At 35.0% G+C, this 17,223-nt stretch overlaps 1 protein-coding gene across 4 annotated transcripts in view; it reads left to right on the forward strand.

The window, feature by feature from the left end:
• Positions 1 to 17,223, forward strand: part of MAPK10 (mitogen-activated protein kinase 10) — a 154,106-nt gene that overhangs the window by 64,966 nt on the left and 71,917 nt on the right. For 3 of the 4 annotated variants that reach the window (XM_023553280.2, XM_010594078.3, XM_010594077.3), the window contains exons 3-7: positions 2,340 to 2,469; positions 5,743 to 5,801; positions 6,750 to 6,888; positions 7,585 to 7,750; positions 10,178 to 10,249. In XM_023553280.2, the coding sequence (XP_023409048.1) occupies positions 2,340 to 2,469; positions 5,743 to 5,801; positions 6,750 to 6,888; positions 7,585 to 7,750; positions 10,178 to 10,249 (566 nt within the window). The remainder of the gene's footprint in view (positions 1 to 2,339; positions 2,470 to 5,742; positions 5,802 to 6,749; positions 6,889 to 7,584; positions 7,751 to 10,177; positions 10,250 to 17,223) is intronic. The other variant, XM_010594076.3, reaches the window with a different exon arrangement.

The raw sequence follows: 17,223 nt of genomic DNA on the forward strand, positions 1-17,223 counted from the left end.
CAAGGAGACTCTCTGATCAGATGCTATCCGGCTGCAGTCTCTGGAATCACAATAGGGGTTTATCAATCTGCCTGGCCAACTGGATCCCTGGATTTAGCTGGGAGGGCACTGCTCTTATTTGGTCAGGCAGTGCCAACATTTGCCTTGCCAACTCCTTTTTATACCTCCATGCCTGACTGCCAATCTTTCTTTAGATATTATGGTGATTTCAGTCAAGTTTTATTTTGGCTCAAGATTCAGTCTTTCTCTGTAAGGTGACTATTCTGATCTGTTTTGTACAATTGCTTAACTTCAGAGAGCAGGTTTAATTCCTGTATTTACAGTTTCACTGCTGACTTTGTGCACAACCTATATAAGATGCGAGTCATTTGACTCCTTGCTTTACCTTTACTGTCACTGATTCATTAAAAAGAACAAAAATGAGCAAGAAACCAAACAAGAACTGAAGTACCAGTAGCTGAAATACAGTTTAATAGCAGCATGAGGTTAAAACAAGACAGGATTTTAGATTAACATAGTCTCAGTGTGAGTCAATAATGTATGATTTAGTAACCAAAGAAACCAGGGCAGACTCAGCTGCTTTAATTGTATCTTGAATGAATGAGTGGGTGAATGAATGAAGGAGTTGACAGCCCCACTCTAATCACTGACACTCCATGCCTAGAATAATAGTAATTATTTAGTTCAGGGTTCACATTTTCAGATGATATTGACAGACTGGAGTGCATTCTGAGGTAAGTGGCCAGATGGTGATGAGACTTGTAACAGCAATCTGATGAATGGTTGAAGGACACTGGTGATGTTTAGTTTGAGAAGGAAAATCTTAGGCAGAAAATAATAAAAGATGACTTATTGAATATTTACTCTAGGCCAGGCATTGTGCTCCATCTTTTAATGGATTTCAAACATTATGGGTCTATCATAATGAAAAGTGAATACTTTATTCTGAGTAGCCCTGGAAGGCAGGGCTGGCACCAGTGAGTGGAAACTACAGAGAGACAACTACGCTTATTATAATGTTAATATTTCTGACTCTCAGAGTTGTCCAATAATAGAAGAAGCCACCTTGATGTTAGTGAGTTGGATGTTATTGGAGGTGCTGAAGCAAATGCTGATCACATTTTTGATGGAGATATTCTGGAGGGAAATAAGTATTAAATGGAAGCATAGACTAGATGAAGTCTAAGATTGTCCAACTTATGTTGTGAGTCTATCAATATCTTACAGCACAGTAGCTCCCTTCCTTGCCTTCGGTTGCGTGAGCCCTAAATAGCCAAAAGTCAACTTTCAATTCAAAGGATCAATTGTAGAGTGCTCTGGTTGCTGCATTCCCTCCTGGCAATGAAGACAAAAACTAGAGAACTCAAAGTTGCAGTGATGGGAAACAAATATTTTTGTGAGTGTGTCATTAGGTATGATAGTGAGAAGAGCCCCTCTTGCTTCCTCATTTGGTTCCCAGACCCATGTATTATTAACATGGCAGAAAGAGTACCATATATTGGTTGCTTTTTCAAAACATGATAAATTTTCCTGCTCATATAGTTTTAAAGCTTCAAATGTTAGTAGCATTTGTCATTGTTTTTATATTTAAATTCTTTACGTTTCTGAAAGCATTTGTTACTTTGAGCTTTGGTATTGCTACTGAGTATATTTTGATCATCAACCAGTCTATACTTTCATGTCAGTTAAGGTCATAAAAAACTGGTTTCTGTGAAAGGGGAAAGAATAAATACTCACTTAAAATAATGAAAGAATGACTTAGTTCTATAGGTAGAGAAAACCTAGATATCGTACATTTATAGATGAAAAATTCAAAATCAGAGAATAAATGACTTGCTCTAAGTGTCTTGGCTAGTGGAAGAGCTGAGCCTCTTTCTTTGATGTGACTATGTGTGGTATTCTTGGCAAGATACTCTTTTTCCTCTTTCTTATCAAGTAGAATATTTTTATGGTACCAGTACCAGTTACTGTTGGGTCAGGTCTGACTCATGGCCACCCATAGGTGTCAGAATGGAATTGTGCTGCAAAAGGTTTTCAATTACTGGCTTTTTGGTAGTAGATCACCAGGCCTTTCTTCTGACCTGCCTCTGGGTGGACTCCAACCTGTAACCTTTGTGTTAGCAGCCTAGCATGTTAACCATTTGCATCACCCAAGGCACATTTTCATACTAATCACATTGATATGTTTATTTACAGCCTGATTGGCATGTAACCTGAGTAAGTGATACTGGAGTAGAATTCCAAAATAGTATTTTCTTTACTGATACCTTCGTTTAGGAAGGCAGGGGTTCTAAGGGTTTCATTATTGTTAATTCTGTATTGCTCTTGGATATTTGCAGTGCTGCGTACGATGCTGTCCTTGACAGAAATGTGGCCATTAAGAAGCTCAGCAGACCTTTTCAGAACCAAACACATGCCAAGAGAGCTTACCGGGAGCTGGTCCTCATGAAATGTGTAAACCATAAAAATGTGAGTTTTGCTGTTATTTTTAAACCACTGGCAGTGGGAGGTTGTGAGACTGGAGGAAGAAAACAAGTGAACCAACTTCAGTAGGAAAGGCTTCCTTAACTTTGCAATTTCTCCCTTTTAGGATTGTTTATCCTGCCCATATGCTATATTTGATTTCATTGTCCTCATGGTAGTTTTCTGCTTAAAAATTATCTAAAAACCATATGGTGTGGAAGGGATGAATTTGATAGCTATTTCCCTGTTATGTAATTAGCCATATTTGGTGATTTTGTTCCAAATTAATCAGAGAGCTTCCTGCTTTTCAAAACAACAAAACATATGTTATATTTCCTTATAATTTTAATTTTTAACTGTTAAAGATTTTTATTTATCATGTTTTTTGTTTTAGCTATAGTCTGGCACCATATTGCTGGGCTTCAGTACCTTGTTTTTTGTAGGGCTGGGCAAATATACGGGTATGTATTTGCAAATCACTGCTGAATAGGGTCCTCAAGAACGTATTCTCATTGGAACTCAAGGGAGTCCACTAATATAGGACTGTCTTCACTTAAGACTATAAGATTCTTCAACTACAGGCAAAGGCCTCTGAATGCTTTCTACGCTCCAGTTTTTCTTAGTAAAGATAAAAGGACGATATCTCGTTACTTTAAGTTGCTATCATTAACTCCCTACAAAATATGAAAATTACACGGAACACCTGAAGTATCAATGCACTTTTATAACCATGGGATCTTATCGTTAGGCTAACCATTCTTAGTGGAACTAAGAAGAAGCAAATATCGCAAATGTAGGTGTGTTTAGTTGGAAGATATTCAAAATACAAATATGAGAACTTGGACCTAATGACAGTGTTTCCCTTTTCCTCTATTTGAAATGGTGTAATTATTGGAATGGTAACATTTCTAACTCTCAAAGTTGTCCAATATGAGAATAAGCTGCCTTGATGTTACTGAGCTCCATGTTATTGGAGATGCTCTACCAAAAAACCCAAACCCATTGCCATTGAGTTGATTCTGCCTCATAACGACCCTACAGTGACCCTATAGGACAAAGTGGAACTGCCCTATAGAGTTTCCAAGGAGCACCTGGTGGATTCAAACTGCTGACCTTTTGGTTAGCAGCCGTAGCACCTAACCAACCACTGCACCACCAGGAGATGCTCCAGTGACTTTTTTATTTAGTCATTTGGCAAACATTTGTTGAGTGCCTACAATGTGCCAGACGTAGATATAGATGTTCATATGCTGTAGATGCTGAGGATACAGTAATGAACAAGACAGAGATAAACCCTGCCCATGTGGAGCTTATATTCTGCTGGTGAGAAAAAGGTAACCCACAAAATACCCAAGTGAATTATAGAAATGTCGGATGGGATAAGTTCTATTAAGAAAAACAAAGCAAAGAAGAAGAATAATGCTAGCCAGGGCAATGTGGGATGAGGTTACAATTTTAAATATTTTGAACAGGGAAGGCACCAGTAAGAAGGCAACATTTTATAAAATATGTCCCCAGCTCTAACATACTGAAAGAACACGCTGTTTTAATACAATGACTTCTCAGGCATCATCATTTCTATCATATCTGTCTTCTTTTACAGAAATCCTGTGTTCTTTCCATGGCCAAATTAGAGGTGGGGATATACTTTATTAACCACATGTCCAATGCAATGTATTTTTATGGTAGCAAAGAGGATGAAAAGTATCGTGGACATTGGATTATGGATAGATACAAGAAATGAGGTGACTTATGGAAAAGAGTAACCGTTTGTACTTTTATATGTTTATTATTCCACGAATTGTCCTTCCCCCAAGTCCCATAGTGTAATACATTGTGGAAAAATTTCCACTTAATAGGATGATTTGAGGGAATCATGCCTCATTCTTGTCTGAAATGCGGGAGGCGCAAATTTGTGATACTTAAAAAGAGTTAAAAAATTGAAATGATAATTTGTAAGTAGCATCCCACCTGCTACCCCCGCTTTATGGATGTATATACATACGTACGTACATATGCAAGTGTAAGGAAGTGAATTTCTCAGACTTGTAACAGAGAGAAAGTTCACTTACAATCAAATGTAACTGCTATTGACAAAACTCATATAGATTATGATTCAAAAATCATTTATCGGTGTCAGATACTGTGCTAAGTAATGGGAAAAATTACATCTGCATTTTGAAAAGAACTAATAGAAAGACATCATAAAATGAAAGTAACTTGCTTCATTGTTAAGGAAAGAGTAGGATCATGATTAATTTTGTCTGTCATGTTGAACTCCATTAATAATCTCAAAGAAAAAAGAAATTACACAGATGATGTAGAGGAAAAAATTAGTGGAGACTAGCAGAGTATGGAGCAAAGGTGAACAGACACGATTTTCCAAAATGTAATAGGTAATTTAGATTCAAATATGATATTATTTGTTTTTGTCTTCTAAGCAATGAGTTCAAAGGGGTTATTATTAATATCCTAAACAAAAACATTCAAATTGTAAAAATAATTTCTATATTAGAAATAAATGTGAGAGCAAAATAAAACAGTGAATAACCCTGATGATAGCTACCATAGGAAAGAAGAAAATCCATTTAGGAAATGAATACTCAATTCTAAGAAGTGATAACTATAGTGCGATTGAGGGACCATGACAAATATTGGTTTACGTCTGTACATCTTAAGATGCTGGGATAAAAAAACTGAGTCAGATTCCTGCCCTACAGTTCTTCACCTAAAAAAGGAAATATCTGTGATGCACACCATTGGAGCATTAGTTCCATTAACATGTGAAGGTGCAATAGAATTGAAAGAAACCAAAGTAACAACAGAAAAAAATATTGAATTAGAATGTCGTCTTGTTCATTTGAAGGAAAAACAGCCATGGTAAATCCTTGTTGAGTTTTTTGCTGCTGCCTCATTTCTCTCACTTGTTTTTTCTACTTTTTATTTAATTTCTTTACAACCCTGTAATCTACTGAGGAGAATCACACCCTAAAAAATAATGATAATTTCTCTGATTATTCCTTCTTCCTAAGAATTTGAACTTTTAGCTACATCATCCTGAGGACAGATCATATGTCCTTTTGGAATACATTTACCTGTGGTCTGTGAGACAGAGTTTTAGAAATTTGTTTTCCAATATTTGTTTTCTGTTTCCACCAGCGCATTAATATGTGAGTTTGAGTAGAAATAATACTTGTTTGAAATATTTTTTAACTAATTCCTTCTCTCTTTTTCTTTCTTTCTTTCTTTCCTTTCTCCCTTCTACTCTGTCTCTTTCAGATTATTAGTTTATTAAATGTTTTCACACCCCAGAAGACACTGGAGGAGTTCCAAGATGTGTAAGTTATGAAACTCAAGAAGGAAGGGAGAGCGTAGCACTCGGTAACTCAAGGGAAATTTTCCAAAGGCATACAGGAGTAGCCCCTGTAGAGGTAAAAGGGAGATAAGAGCTGAGTATTAGTGCCTAGGTAGTGATACAGAGATGAGTGATAAGTTGAGAAGGTTCTATTTGCGGTAGTACTTCCTGTAGGAACACTTCTGTCTCTTTCTGACATTATGGTTTTCTGGGTTTTGTTGTTCCCTGTTCTCAGTTCAATCAGGGAAGATATAACTTATTATTGTTATTTTGATTCCATGAGCTTTCTAGAGTCACTCACTTTGAGAAATATTAATAAAATGGACATGATAAAAATCATCTTCTATTTTGTAATGGCTTTGAATTTGTGCAGAAAGAATCTATCTAGAAGTATAAGGAAGGAGCTACTCTTATTAATTTTTTTTAACTTATTTGTAATCATAATACTTGGAAAGAGTTAAGGAAATACAAGGACAAATGAGAGCAAGATGTAGGTGGAAAACACACAGACGTTAACCAGACACTAATAAGTGCTGCTTCTACTTAGCAGCCTTGTGGAGTGTTAGTTACTATTAACTAATACTCAGGCACTAGCTGGAGATTTTGCAAATCCTTGATTCGGTCAAAGGTAGAGCTGGGAAGTTCAGAAGGCTTACAGATTTGGTGGTACAAAATGTTGGTGCTCGACTACTAATCTAAAAGCTTGGAGGTTTGAATGCACCCAGCAGTGCTGTGGAAGAAAGGCCTAGTGATCTGCTCCTGCAAAGACTACAGGCAAGAAAACCCTATGGAGCAGTTCTACTGTGGAACACATGGGGTCACCACGAGTCGGAATCGACTCGATGGTGTTTTTTGGTTTTTGGTTTTTTAACTTGATTGAAGCACTTTGCAGGTTTTGTGATCTGGAACTAACACTGGATTTGCTCTTTAGTTACTTAGTAATGGAACTGATGGATGCCAACTTGTGCCAGGTGATTCAGATGGAATTAGACCACGAGCGAATGTCTTACCTGCTATACCAAATGCTGTGTGGCATCAAGCACCTTCACTCTGCTGGAATTATTCACAGGGTAAGAACACCTACCCCAGAATTAGGTTTTGATGCTTTTAGAGAGAAGAAAAGGCAACTGTAGGTTATTTTCATGTAGGAGAGCTTGGTTAAGTAGATGTACTTCCTCATTTCTTTGACAATAACATTAGTGCAGAGTTCACTATTGTGTAGTGGAAAATTCTAGCTGCACTGGAGTTCATTTTGTTTAATGTTATTTTTCAGCTCATTGAGAGTCAGCTTCTGAAAAATCTCATGCTTGCCAGTCCCTTGATAGACAGAGGTTGTAAATGCAGCTGAAATAAGACAGTTCATTCTGGCAGCGTAAAGACAGATCTGCTCTTCTGTCAGGCCTAGAAATGAAATACAAGCTGAAAGGGCTTGTGTTTCCATTAGGAGAAACCTAAAGGACAACAATAAATGTTTTTCTTTTCCTAAAATTTCTTATCAAGATGAACTTAAATTGTGAAAATGATAGAGCTCTCTTCTGGGTTTAAAAAAGTTCCTGAGGATATTAAAAAAAAAAAAAACATTCGAAACACTAATTGTAAACTTCTTCGGGGCAGTAATCATTTGCTTTATACAGTGCTTTGCAGGCAAGGAGCACACCATCAGTGCGATCATAGGACTGGTCATCTTGCCAGATTGACTCCGTAGGTACAAATTGTGTGTTCAATTTGACACTGGATTTAATTTCTTCTGTTGTTCCTATCATCAGGATTTAAAACCAAGTAACATTGTAGTCAAGTCTGATTGCACGTTGAAAATCCTCGACTTTGGACTAGCCAGGACAGCAGGCACAAGCTTCATGATGACTCCTTATGTGGTGACGCGCTATTACAGAGCCCCCGAGGTCATTCTGGGAATGGGCTACAAGGAGAACGGTAGGGATGCTTCTGAGTAGCAGAATCAAAACACATGAAGGAAATGAGTACATGTTTTAGACAGGCAGGAGTGATGTTCTCTTTCATGTATATTTATGAGATTTTTTAAAATAGAGCTGCCAGCTTTCATATTCAGAATTTTTTTTTTTTTTTTTTTTTTAATACTACTAGGAAGAGTCACGCATTAAAAATATGAAGGGTGTTTTGAAAAGCACGCTTTGCTGGAAGTGCTCTAAAATGTTATAGCTAAAAAGAACTGTAAATGGAGTCTGATTAAGCAATCAAGTGGAGACAGATTAGGCCACATGCTATACAGATATTGAGAAAAATTTCTATCTGGGCTGCAGCACAACTCAGTGAGTGTGAAAACAGGAAGAAATCTGTCTATTTCATTGAACCATTTAGTTCTCATGTCACCTCTTAGATAGATGGTGCTAGTCCTAGGGAAAGACAATCAAATAAAAAGAACCAGAAATCCTTGAGGTAAAAATCTTCATAAACTCTAAATGAAGAGTGAATTTGGAATAATCCAAATTATTCAAATTGGATTAAGAGTTTGTTTAATACTTGAAACTGCCCTGTAGGTAATATTTAGGTTAGCAATTGCCTGGTAAGCCTTTATACATTCCAAAAATCAGGTGAAAGGAAACATTAAGTTTTACACTATTGCTTTTGTAAAGAAAATCTCGTATTCAGTTTAAAAGTAAATATAGGGAGAATCTTCAGAATGATTCCAATGTAATTTTTTTGATTAAAATAAAAAGCTTATAAAATACTTATTATAAAGTATTGCAATATATTATTTTGACCAGGAAATATCTTACGAGTAATGCAGTATATTAAAAAAAAAAATCCGATATATTTAGATATTATTTGAATAAAGATAGCATATATGTACTTAATGTACCTTTCATACTTATTTCTATATTCTATTTGATTTCATTCTTAGTAGTCCATTTTGTATAAATTCTATAAAAACACTTATCATTGTATAATGCACAGCTCAGGGCACTTTCATGAAAATTACCAGGCCACTGAAATTTAAAAAAATTTTGTGTATCCTTTCAGATTATAAGACAGCTACTAGTTGTGTGCATTTTACAGAGGAAGGGAGAGCATCAGCTCGTAAGTAGGTCAGGTTCACTTTGGTGGGGCTCAGACTTTTGGTATTCTTTGACTCAGAAGAGGCTTATCTAGCCCTCTTCCCAAGGCAGTGACCACATGTAACTTATTTGGAAAAGAAGATAGTTGTATACATTTTTTTTACCAGTTATTTAAAAAATAATCCAGGAGGTAGCAGTTGACAAAAAGTCAAGAATCAAGGATGTCCAGAGGACTGAATTTACCCCACAAATGGCGTGCTTCTCCACCCTTTTCCCTCCCTGTTTTAGCATGCACTAGAAAGAGTTGCAAGTCAGAGTTGTAAGTCAATGCCTTAGTTTTTGTCTCCCCTAGGGCAGAGAAAACATGCCTAGCACTTTTGTGCTGCCCTCCCACCACCAGGAGGAAGGTTATCATGCAGAAAACCCGCTTGCTTCCACATCAGGCTTGCCCCGCAGTCCCGTGCACCTAACCCTGCCTTCCTTTCCCAAGGAGCATTTCAATTTAATGTTTTTAACCCCAAAGCTCTTTTTGTCCTTAATAAAAAATAGGCTATAGAAATTGGTCATAGTGTGTGAAACATGCCTAGTTAACAACTACGATAATTGGGAAATTAATATTTGTATATAACACTTTTAAAAAAATGCTTCTAATACTTTTTTCTCACTTTACTTCCAGATAACTGCTTTATACATGTACTAATTCATCATATATCTTTCTTCTTGAAATATCTCAAATAGAAACTAAAACCGATGATCATTTACAAGTATAAATTCAGAAGGAAAAACTAAGTCTGGTATACCAGGAATGCCTATTCTTCTGTCTGCAAATCATGGTTCCAACTCTTCCCTAGTATCTTGGCCTTGGTTGAATGTTCTGTATTTTGGACAAAAATAGGTGGTCTCTTGTTGCCCTTTGTCACCTCACTGAATAGAATAGAAAATGGAAACAGTCACCTCTACATCCAGCAAATGATATAAAAAATCCATAGGTGGCTTTTAGCCATCAACTGGCATCAGAACACTTTTGGCTTAGCTGCTGTTTTTCCATGTCGCCAATGTTTCACCATTTTTTGGAAATAAAGGGGTGATCAAAGACACTAGTAAAGTAATTTATTATTACTATTAATTTGAATTCTCACAGTAGACACTGTTTATATAATATCGTAGTGCTAGTCTTAATTCACCGGTTGGCCAACTTTTGGTGGGAGGCAAAAATTATATCTTCTAATCAAACTGTTCTTTTTCCTCCTCCTTTAGAGGTAAATTATCTTAGTTAACTTTACTTTCCTCCCTTTTCTTCACTTCCCTCTCTCTCCTGTTCTAGTGGATATATGGTCTGTGGGATGCATTATGGGAGAAATGGTTCGCCACAAAATCCTCTTTCCAGGAAGGGATTGTATCCTTGTACCTTTTGCTGCAGCTTTACCTGTTTTGTTCTTTCTCCTTTTAAACATGTAATATTTTTACCAGGACAGTAAAGATAGAAGCAAAAAGTTGGGTAAGTGGTGTAACTGTGATTAAAAAAAAAAGTGTCGATTCTTAAAATCTGACCAGTACTGAACAATACTTACCACAATGACTTGCTTTAACTATATTTTCAACGGGCCTTTTTCTTCTTATATTCTTGCCTGTTACTCAAAATAGCAATTTTTTTTTTTCTGTAAAAAGAGGCCATCAGACTCCAAATGATTAAAATATATTTATGACAAGCAAAAGAACTCACTACCAAGTACTTTCTACCTTTTTTCTAAAAAGAATTTTATGCTTCTCCATTTAAGGACATTTCTCTCTTTGCTGACATCTTAAGCTCTGTCTACAGCTTCATTGATTTGAATTACTGTTGACACTATATCTGTTCCTAAATAGGGCAATGTGTAGCATATCCCCCTAAAAGAATGAACTTCCACATGTAAAAATCATAATTATTATTCAAATTGACAGAGGTCAGGTGAGTTTAAAATAAGTTTCCCTTTCTGGACTTAAAGATGTGACACACATGCTTGCTTTTCCAACCAAATTTAGAATTTTAAAAAGTGGTATTGATTTCCATTCTACCACTGAGTCCTGCGTTAGAAATTTCTTAGAGAGCTATGTATGATTTGGAGTTATTAAATGAGCTAGTATATTTCTTAAATGAACAAAAATTCACTGTCTAACAGACACATATTTGTGTTGTAACATATAAATAATACAGTTTACATATTAATAGGAGAATTTACCCTGCTAACAAATGCTAGTGCAAATGTAACAACTGGTAATTTTATCAATGATAATGCAAGATTGGGTTCAGTATATTTACTGTGTTTGAATCTTTTGGAAATTGGCAATAAACATGTGGTCTATAACTCTATTCTATTTGTTAATAAAAAGGCTCTAGTAAGGAACCCTTTCATTATGAAAGGATTATGATCGTTATTTAAGTAGAAGAAACTGTCAGTAATACCAGAAAAAAAAAAATCTGACTCAATAAGAAGTTGATACCACAATGAGTGTGCATTTATGTAGGTAGGCATTTATTCATTCTGCTAGCTATCAATAAAATATTATTTAAATTCCAATAGTAAAGTAAGAATAAAGACATTTTCTAGAACTGTACTATCCAATATGGTAGCCACCAGCTACATGTAGGTATTCAGCACTTGAAATTACGGCTGATCTGAATTGAGTTGTGCTGTATGTATAAAATGCATACCAGATTTTGAAGACATGAAAAAAGAATGTAAAATATCTCATTGATGTTTTCTATATTGATTATGCATTGAAATAATAATATTTTGAATATATTGGTTTAAATAATATTTTTAAAATTAATTTCACCTTTTTCTTTTTATTCTTTTTAATGTGAGTACTAGAAAGCTTAAAATTAGATATGGTTTGTATTTATAGCTGTCGTTTTTCTACTGGATGGTGCTGGTCTAGAACATGAGCAAGCCACATGGCTGCCTTTTATTTTTAACCAACCTTAAAGTCCTAAATCTCCGTTTGTTCCATGGTCCTTTGCTACCTATATTGTGAAGTATCATTTTTACCATCAAGTTTTATATGACTCCTTAGGAAAATTCACTATATTTTAAATTACTTATTTATAGTTTATAAATAAGGATAGTTTGGGGATTGATTGTGTTCTTAATGTAGTTGATTTGAACAATATTACAATTCGTATTTAAATATATCAGTTTCATTCAAGAACAGGAATTTCTTTCTTTGTGCTTTGACCTTTTTGACCTTTAGCGTATAATACATTTCAGTTAAAAAAAGAGCCATTTTAACCCAAATTCTCAATCAATACTCAAAGAGAGTTGCTTAGCCACATCTCTAGAACGTACTTGTTTGTAGAAGATAAGAAGTCACAGGATATCTCCTTTCCATATCACGTTGTTGTTATGGGCTACTTGATTTCCATGTGGCATTGTTATTCACTGAGATCTAATTAGCTCTTCAGACATTTATCAGGGTTGCTCATTTGCTATTTTAACAATATTAAATTTAGAAGTCAATAAAATTAGGAAAAATCAAAACATTTTTTAACCTAATATAAACTTCAGAAAAACAAACAACTATAATAGTACTGAATTGGTAATTCTATTTTCTTCCCAAAATTCTTTTAGAAGCCCTTTAAAAAGAAAATCTAGTTTATATTTTAAAAGAATATTTAGAACACAGTAAATCATGAAAAAACCAATATATAAAATCTATATTCTTGATAAGTCTGATCCTAAGAATTGAATAAACTGTAAATCACAAAATGTAGATTGTGATAAGGGTTTGCATTCAGTATTCCTTTATCTCATGTGATAATTGTATAGAATATCAATCTTTGATAGTCTAGTGCCTACGTGAGCAAGAGCCTACATACAGACCTAAACTAAACAAGGAAAAGGTGTTTACAGTCAAAAACTTACTACTTAAATTTAATTTTACTTAAATATAGATAAATAATTTTCAATTGACATGAGTTAAAACAAATGCCATTACTTTAAAAATGTTTCCGTATGAATTGAGGTTCTAAATTTATTTTACTGATAATTAACATTATAATTTGATGTCTTAAACCATGACCACATTTCAAAAATAATCTAAACCTTAGAGGTTCCTATTAGCAATGATCTATGTGTGCTTTGTTAATTCTGAGTGGACTTGTTTCATTAATCTTTAAATGAAATTATGTCCATTTTTTGAGTAAGCCTTCCTCCCAGTGATCTAGAGACCAAAGCCTTGAGCTGACTTCACTAAACCGTGATGATCAGACACATGGATGGAGGTTATACCAATATTTTAGCATCTTGATATGAATCCAGGATTCACTGGAAGCAATATCACAGTTTATTATATGATCATTGATACCTTGAGATTTAAAAAAAAAACATAAGTTCTCTTGACTTTGACTTATAATTGTTGAAAATGATCTCTACTGAGCTTCTCTGAGGCTGAAAAATGATGAGATAATACCATTATTCCTCTCTCTGTCTCTACAAACTTTATAATATTCCCTTCCCTAATATGAACCTTAAGCAAAAATAGTAAAATGCCTTGACGAATCAGGAGATCTTATGAAATTGTCACTGATGACTGAAAGTTTCAACTCCTTTCCCAGATTAAAACTGTCTTTGAATTTGGAGAAACATTGTGTGGACTTCTGGACTATTGATATGACCCAGATGATATTATAGGGTATTTTTTTATTACTGTATTAAACTATTGGCTAAGCAAGCAAAAAACTAAATAAAACACACATTTGCTTTTCCATTCATTACCTTGCTAGTTATTTTAATATCCAAAGAACATTTTTAAAACATTTATTTTTATTGAGTAAAGAGTTTGTTAATTACACAAATATGCACTATTATACTCAATTCTCACTATACCTTCATGACTAAAACATATTTCATAGCATATATGATGACATTAGCACTCCTTAGGAAACTCTATGGGGCAGTTCTACTCTGTCCTGTGGGGTCGCTATGAGTCAGAATCTACTCGACGGCACTGGGTTGGGTTTTTTATGATGACATTACAGGTTATGTAGTATTACTAAAAATGCTTAGACCAATGGAAATTTCAAGTTGGAGAGCAATAAATATGCTAGGTCCATTATTTTCTTTACATAGTCCAAAGACCATATAAAAGGTATCAATAACTTTACCTTTCACACTGATTTTGTTTATTTTAATAATAATTTACAGTAAAGCTCTTCTACAATGCTTTTTCTGAAAAGTTTTTTTTTTTTTTTTTTTAAAGAGCTATAGAGTCACTCCTTCATGTACCCCAGACCCCAACAAGGGCATACCATGGTCTTTATTCCTATAATTCCTGTAATACCAGTATAGTCTTCATGAACTCTTTGATTATACCTGCTTCTTTTAGACACATTCTTTCCACCTTGTTTTTTCATTCTAACTCACATGTCAACATCTTCTTCAAATAAGCCCTGTGATATTCTTCTTATCGAGAATTTTCTGGACATGGGTGATGTTAAAGACATGCACACCTCGCTCACTAGAAAATTCTAGACCTCAAGTATATTATGTCTAGATAAAGCTGACAGTTAGACTGCTAAAACACACCACTTGCCTTTCTCTCCATTGGCCATCAGACATTTTAGTTAGAATGAAAGGCATTTATATGTAACCATGCAAAATTAATAAGGAGCAGGTAAATAATTAGACAAAAACATGTTTGAAGACATAAAGAAAGCATCCTCAAGTCAACTGAGTTTCAAACATTTTATAGGTGTGAGTATTAAAATTAGGAATAATGAAAGTTAAATGAACAAAAATTAGAGGTTGCAGATTGTTATTAGATCTGTTTGGTACAGAGTTATTTCTGAATCCTTCTTACCTTTTTGAAATAACAGGACTCACTTCCTAGGAACTTTTGCAATTAATACATTACTATAGTCTTTTTTATAGTCTAAGACTATAGGGAGTCCTGGTGTCACAGTAGTTAAAGCACTTGGCTGCTAACCGAAAGTTGGGAAGTTCAAACTCAACAGCTGCTCAGTGGGAGGAAGATATGGCAGTCTGCTTCTGTAAAGATTTACAGCCTTGGAAACCATATGAGGCAGTTCTACTCTGTCTTACAGGGTCGCTAGGAGTCAGAACCCACTCGACAACAATAGGGTAGTCTGAGACTGTTCCTTGATATTTAAGGCAATACAGAGTTATCTCATAAAATATATAATTTAGAGGTTTAAATAAAATTGGGATGTGAAAGTTCAGTAGCCATTCTTTCAAATCCATAAGCAAATAGCAAGAAATCATGAATATACTTTTAAAAATAAGATTATTATTTCTTTAGATTTGTTTAAAAGAATATATTTTCACTACTAGCTTGCTTACTCCTCTTATTATTTTGAGAAAATTTGAGTGAAACAGAAATCACTAGAGATTCTGAAGTGATCTGAAAAGATGTAAGGTGAATAGAGTTACTAGAGTAAAAATCCCTCTCCCAAGAAGTTTAGAGTATGCCAAAGTACACCAGAGGGCAGGGTAAGGCATAAAGATCATAAAAGAAGCTCAGACAGGGATACAGCAAAGAGTCAGAAAGTTAAAGAGGCTACAGAGTGGAGGACAGCTGAGGTGAAACAAAGGCAGGGAATGGAGGAGCTGGAACTTGACACCTTGAAATCTTGGAGAGGAAGCTACTGAACATCCCATTTACAAAGCACCCACTAGGACTTCTGGAGTATCCAGTAGTTCTTTGTCTCCTGGAAAATTATATAGGAAAGTTTAAAAGCTTATCATTTTTCTTATCACTCTATAATTCTATAGACAGAGTACTGACATTCTTTATAAGTGAAATAAAATATTGAGGGGGAAGAAACAACCACAAATAATAAAACAAATTCCTTAGTCTTTTCTTTGATATTCTTTTCAAACTGCCCTTTGGTGCATTTGGCTCTTATGACTGAGTTTATGAATAGTAATATTACAAGACTTTCCCTTCAGTAATCAAATGAATCTTGAGCTCATATTAGAATAGGAATCAAACAATGCGTACTGGTGTTTTCCACTTTCTAGTGATGTGACTTCATGCTTAAACTTCAATTTACTTTATAAAATACCTCCTTTTCCTCTCTCACAGGATTCTTATGATAATAAATCATTAAATACTTACAAAACATTATATGTATAAACATACACACACCTATAAGTATCTTAATGGGTGTTATGGATTGTATTGTGCCCCCCAAAAATATGTGTTGTAAATCTTAACCTCTATGCCTGTAGTTATAATCCCATTCTGGGAATAAGTTGTCCTTGTTATGGTAATGAGGCAGGATTAGTGTAGGGTATATCTTGAGTCATTCTCTTGAGATAAAAAAGAGATTAAACAAGCAAGCCAGAGAAGCAAAGATGGGGTAAGATAGATGCCAAGACACATGGAGATCTCCAAGAAACCAGGAAGCAGAAGCTGAAGAGACAAGGACCTTCCTCCAGAACCAAAAGAGAGAAAAAAAACTTTCCCCTAGAGCCAGTGCTTCTACCTGGAATTTGGACTTCTAGCTTCCTAAACTGTGAGAAAATTAATTTCTCTGTGTTAAAGCCACCCATTTGTGGTATTTCTGTTATAGTAGCACTGGATAACTAAGACAGAATTTGGTACCAACAAATGGGGGTGCTGCTCTAACAAATACCTAAAATGTGGAAATGGTTTTGGGATTAGATAATGAGTAGCAACTGGAAGAGTTTTAAGGTGATTCATAGTAAAAGGGTTGGAATAGACTCGACAGCAGTTTTTTTTTTTTTTTTTTTTAATAGTAAAAGCCTTGTGTTGAAGAAACTATTGGTAGAATTATGGATGTCAAAAGTGATTCTGATGAGGGGCTCAGAAAGAAGTAAGAAGAGCTATAGAGAAAGTCTCTATCATTTTAGAGAGTACATATGGCACCAGCAATAGAATGTTGCTAGAAATGTGGATGTTAAGTGTTAAGCCTTCTGAAGAGGCTTTAAAAGGAAATGATAGACATGTGATTGGACGATGGAAGAAGGGCAATGCTTTTTATGCAGTGGCAAAGAACTTGTTTCAATTATGTTCAACTGTTTTGTGGAAGGTAGAACCAGTAAGTGATGAACTTGGATATTAAGCTGATGATAATTCTAAGCAAGATCTTAAAGGGGCCACATGGTTTCTTCTTTTTGCATATAGTAAAATGTGAGAGTAAAGAAATGGACTTAAAAATGAACTGTGCAAAATGAAAATAGAACTTAGAGATTTGGAAAATTCTGTTGTACAAACTAAGAGCACGTGTCCTAGAATGTTCACCAAGGATGTGGCTACACCATCTTTTGTTAGAGAGATTAAGCCTATGACTGCTGGATCTAACCAACTACCTTAGCATAAAACCCATCAGCTTAGATGCAAGGGGAC

Source organism: Loxodonta africana, chromosome 5, assembly GCF_030014295.1.
Source record: "Loxodonta africana isolate mLoxAfr1 chromosome 5, mLoxAfr1.hap2, whole genome shotgun sequence".
NCBI lineage: Eukaryota > Metazoa > Chordata > Mammalia > Proboscidea > Elephantidae > Loxodonta > Loxodonta africana.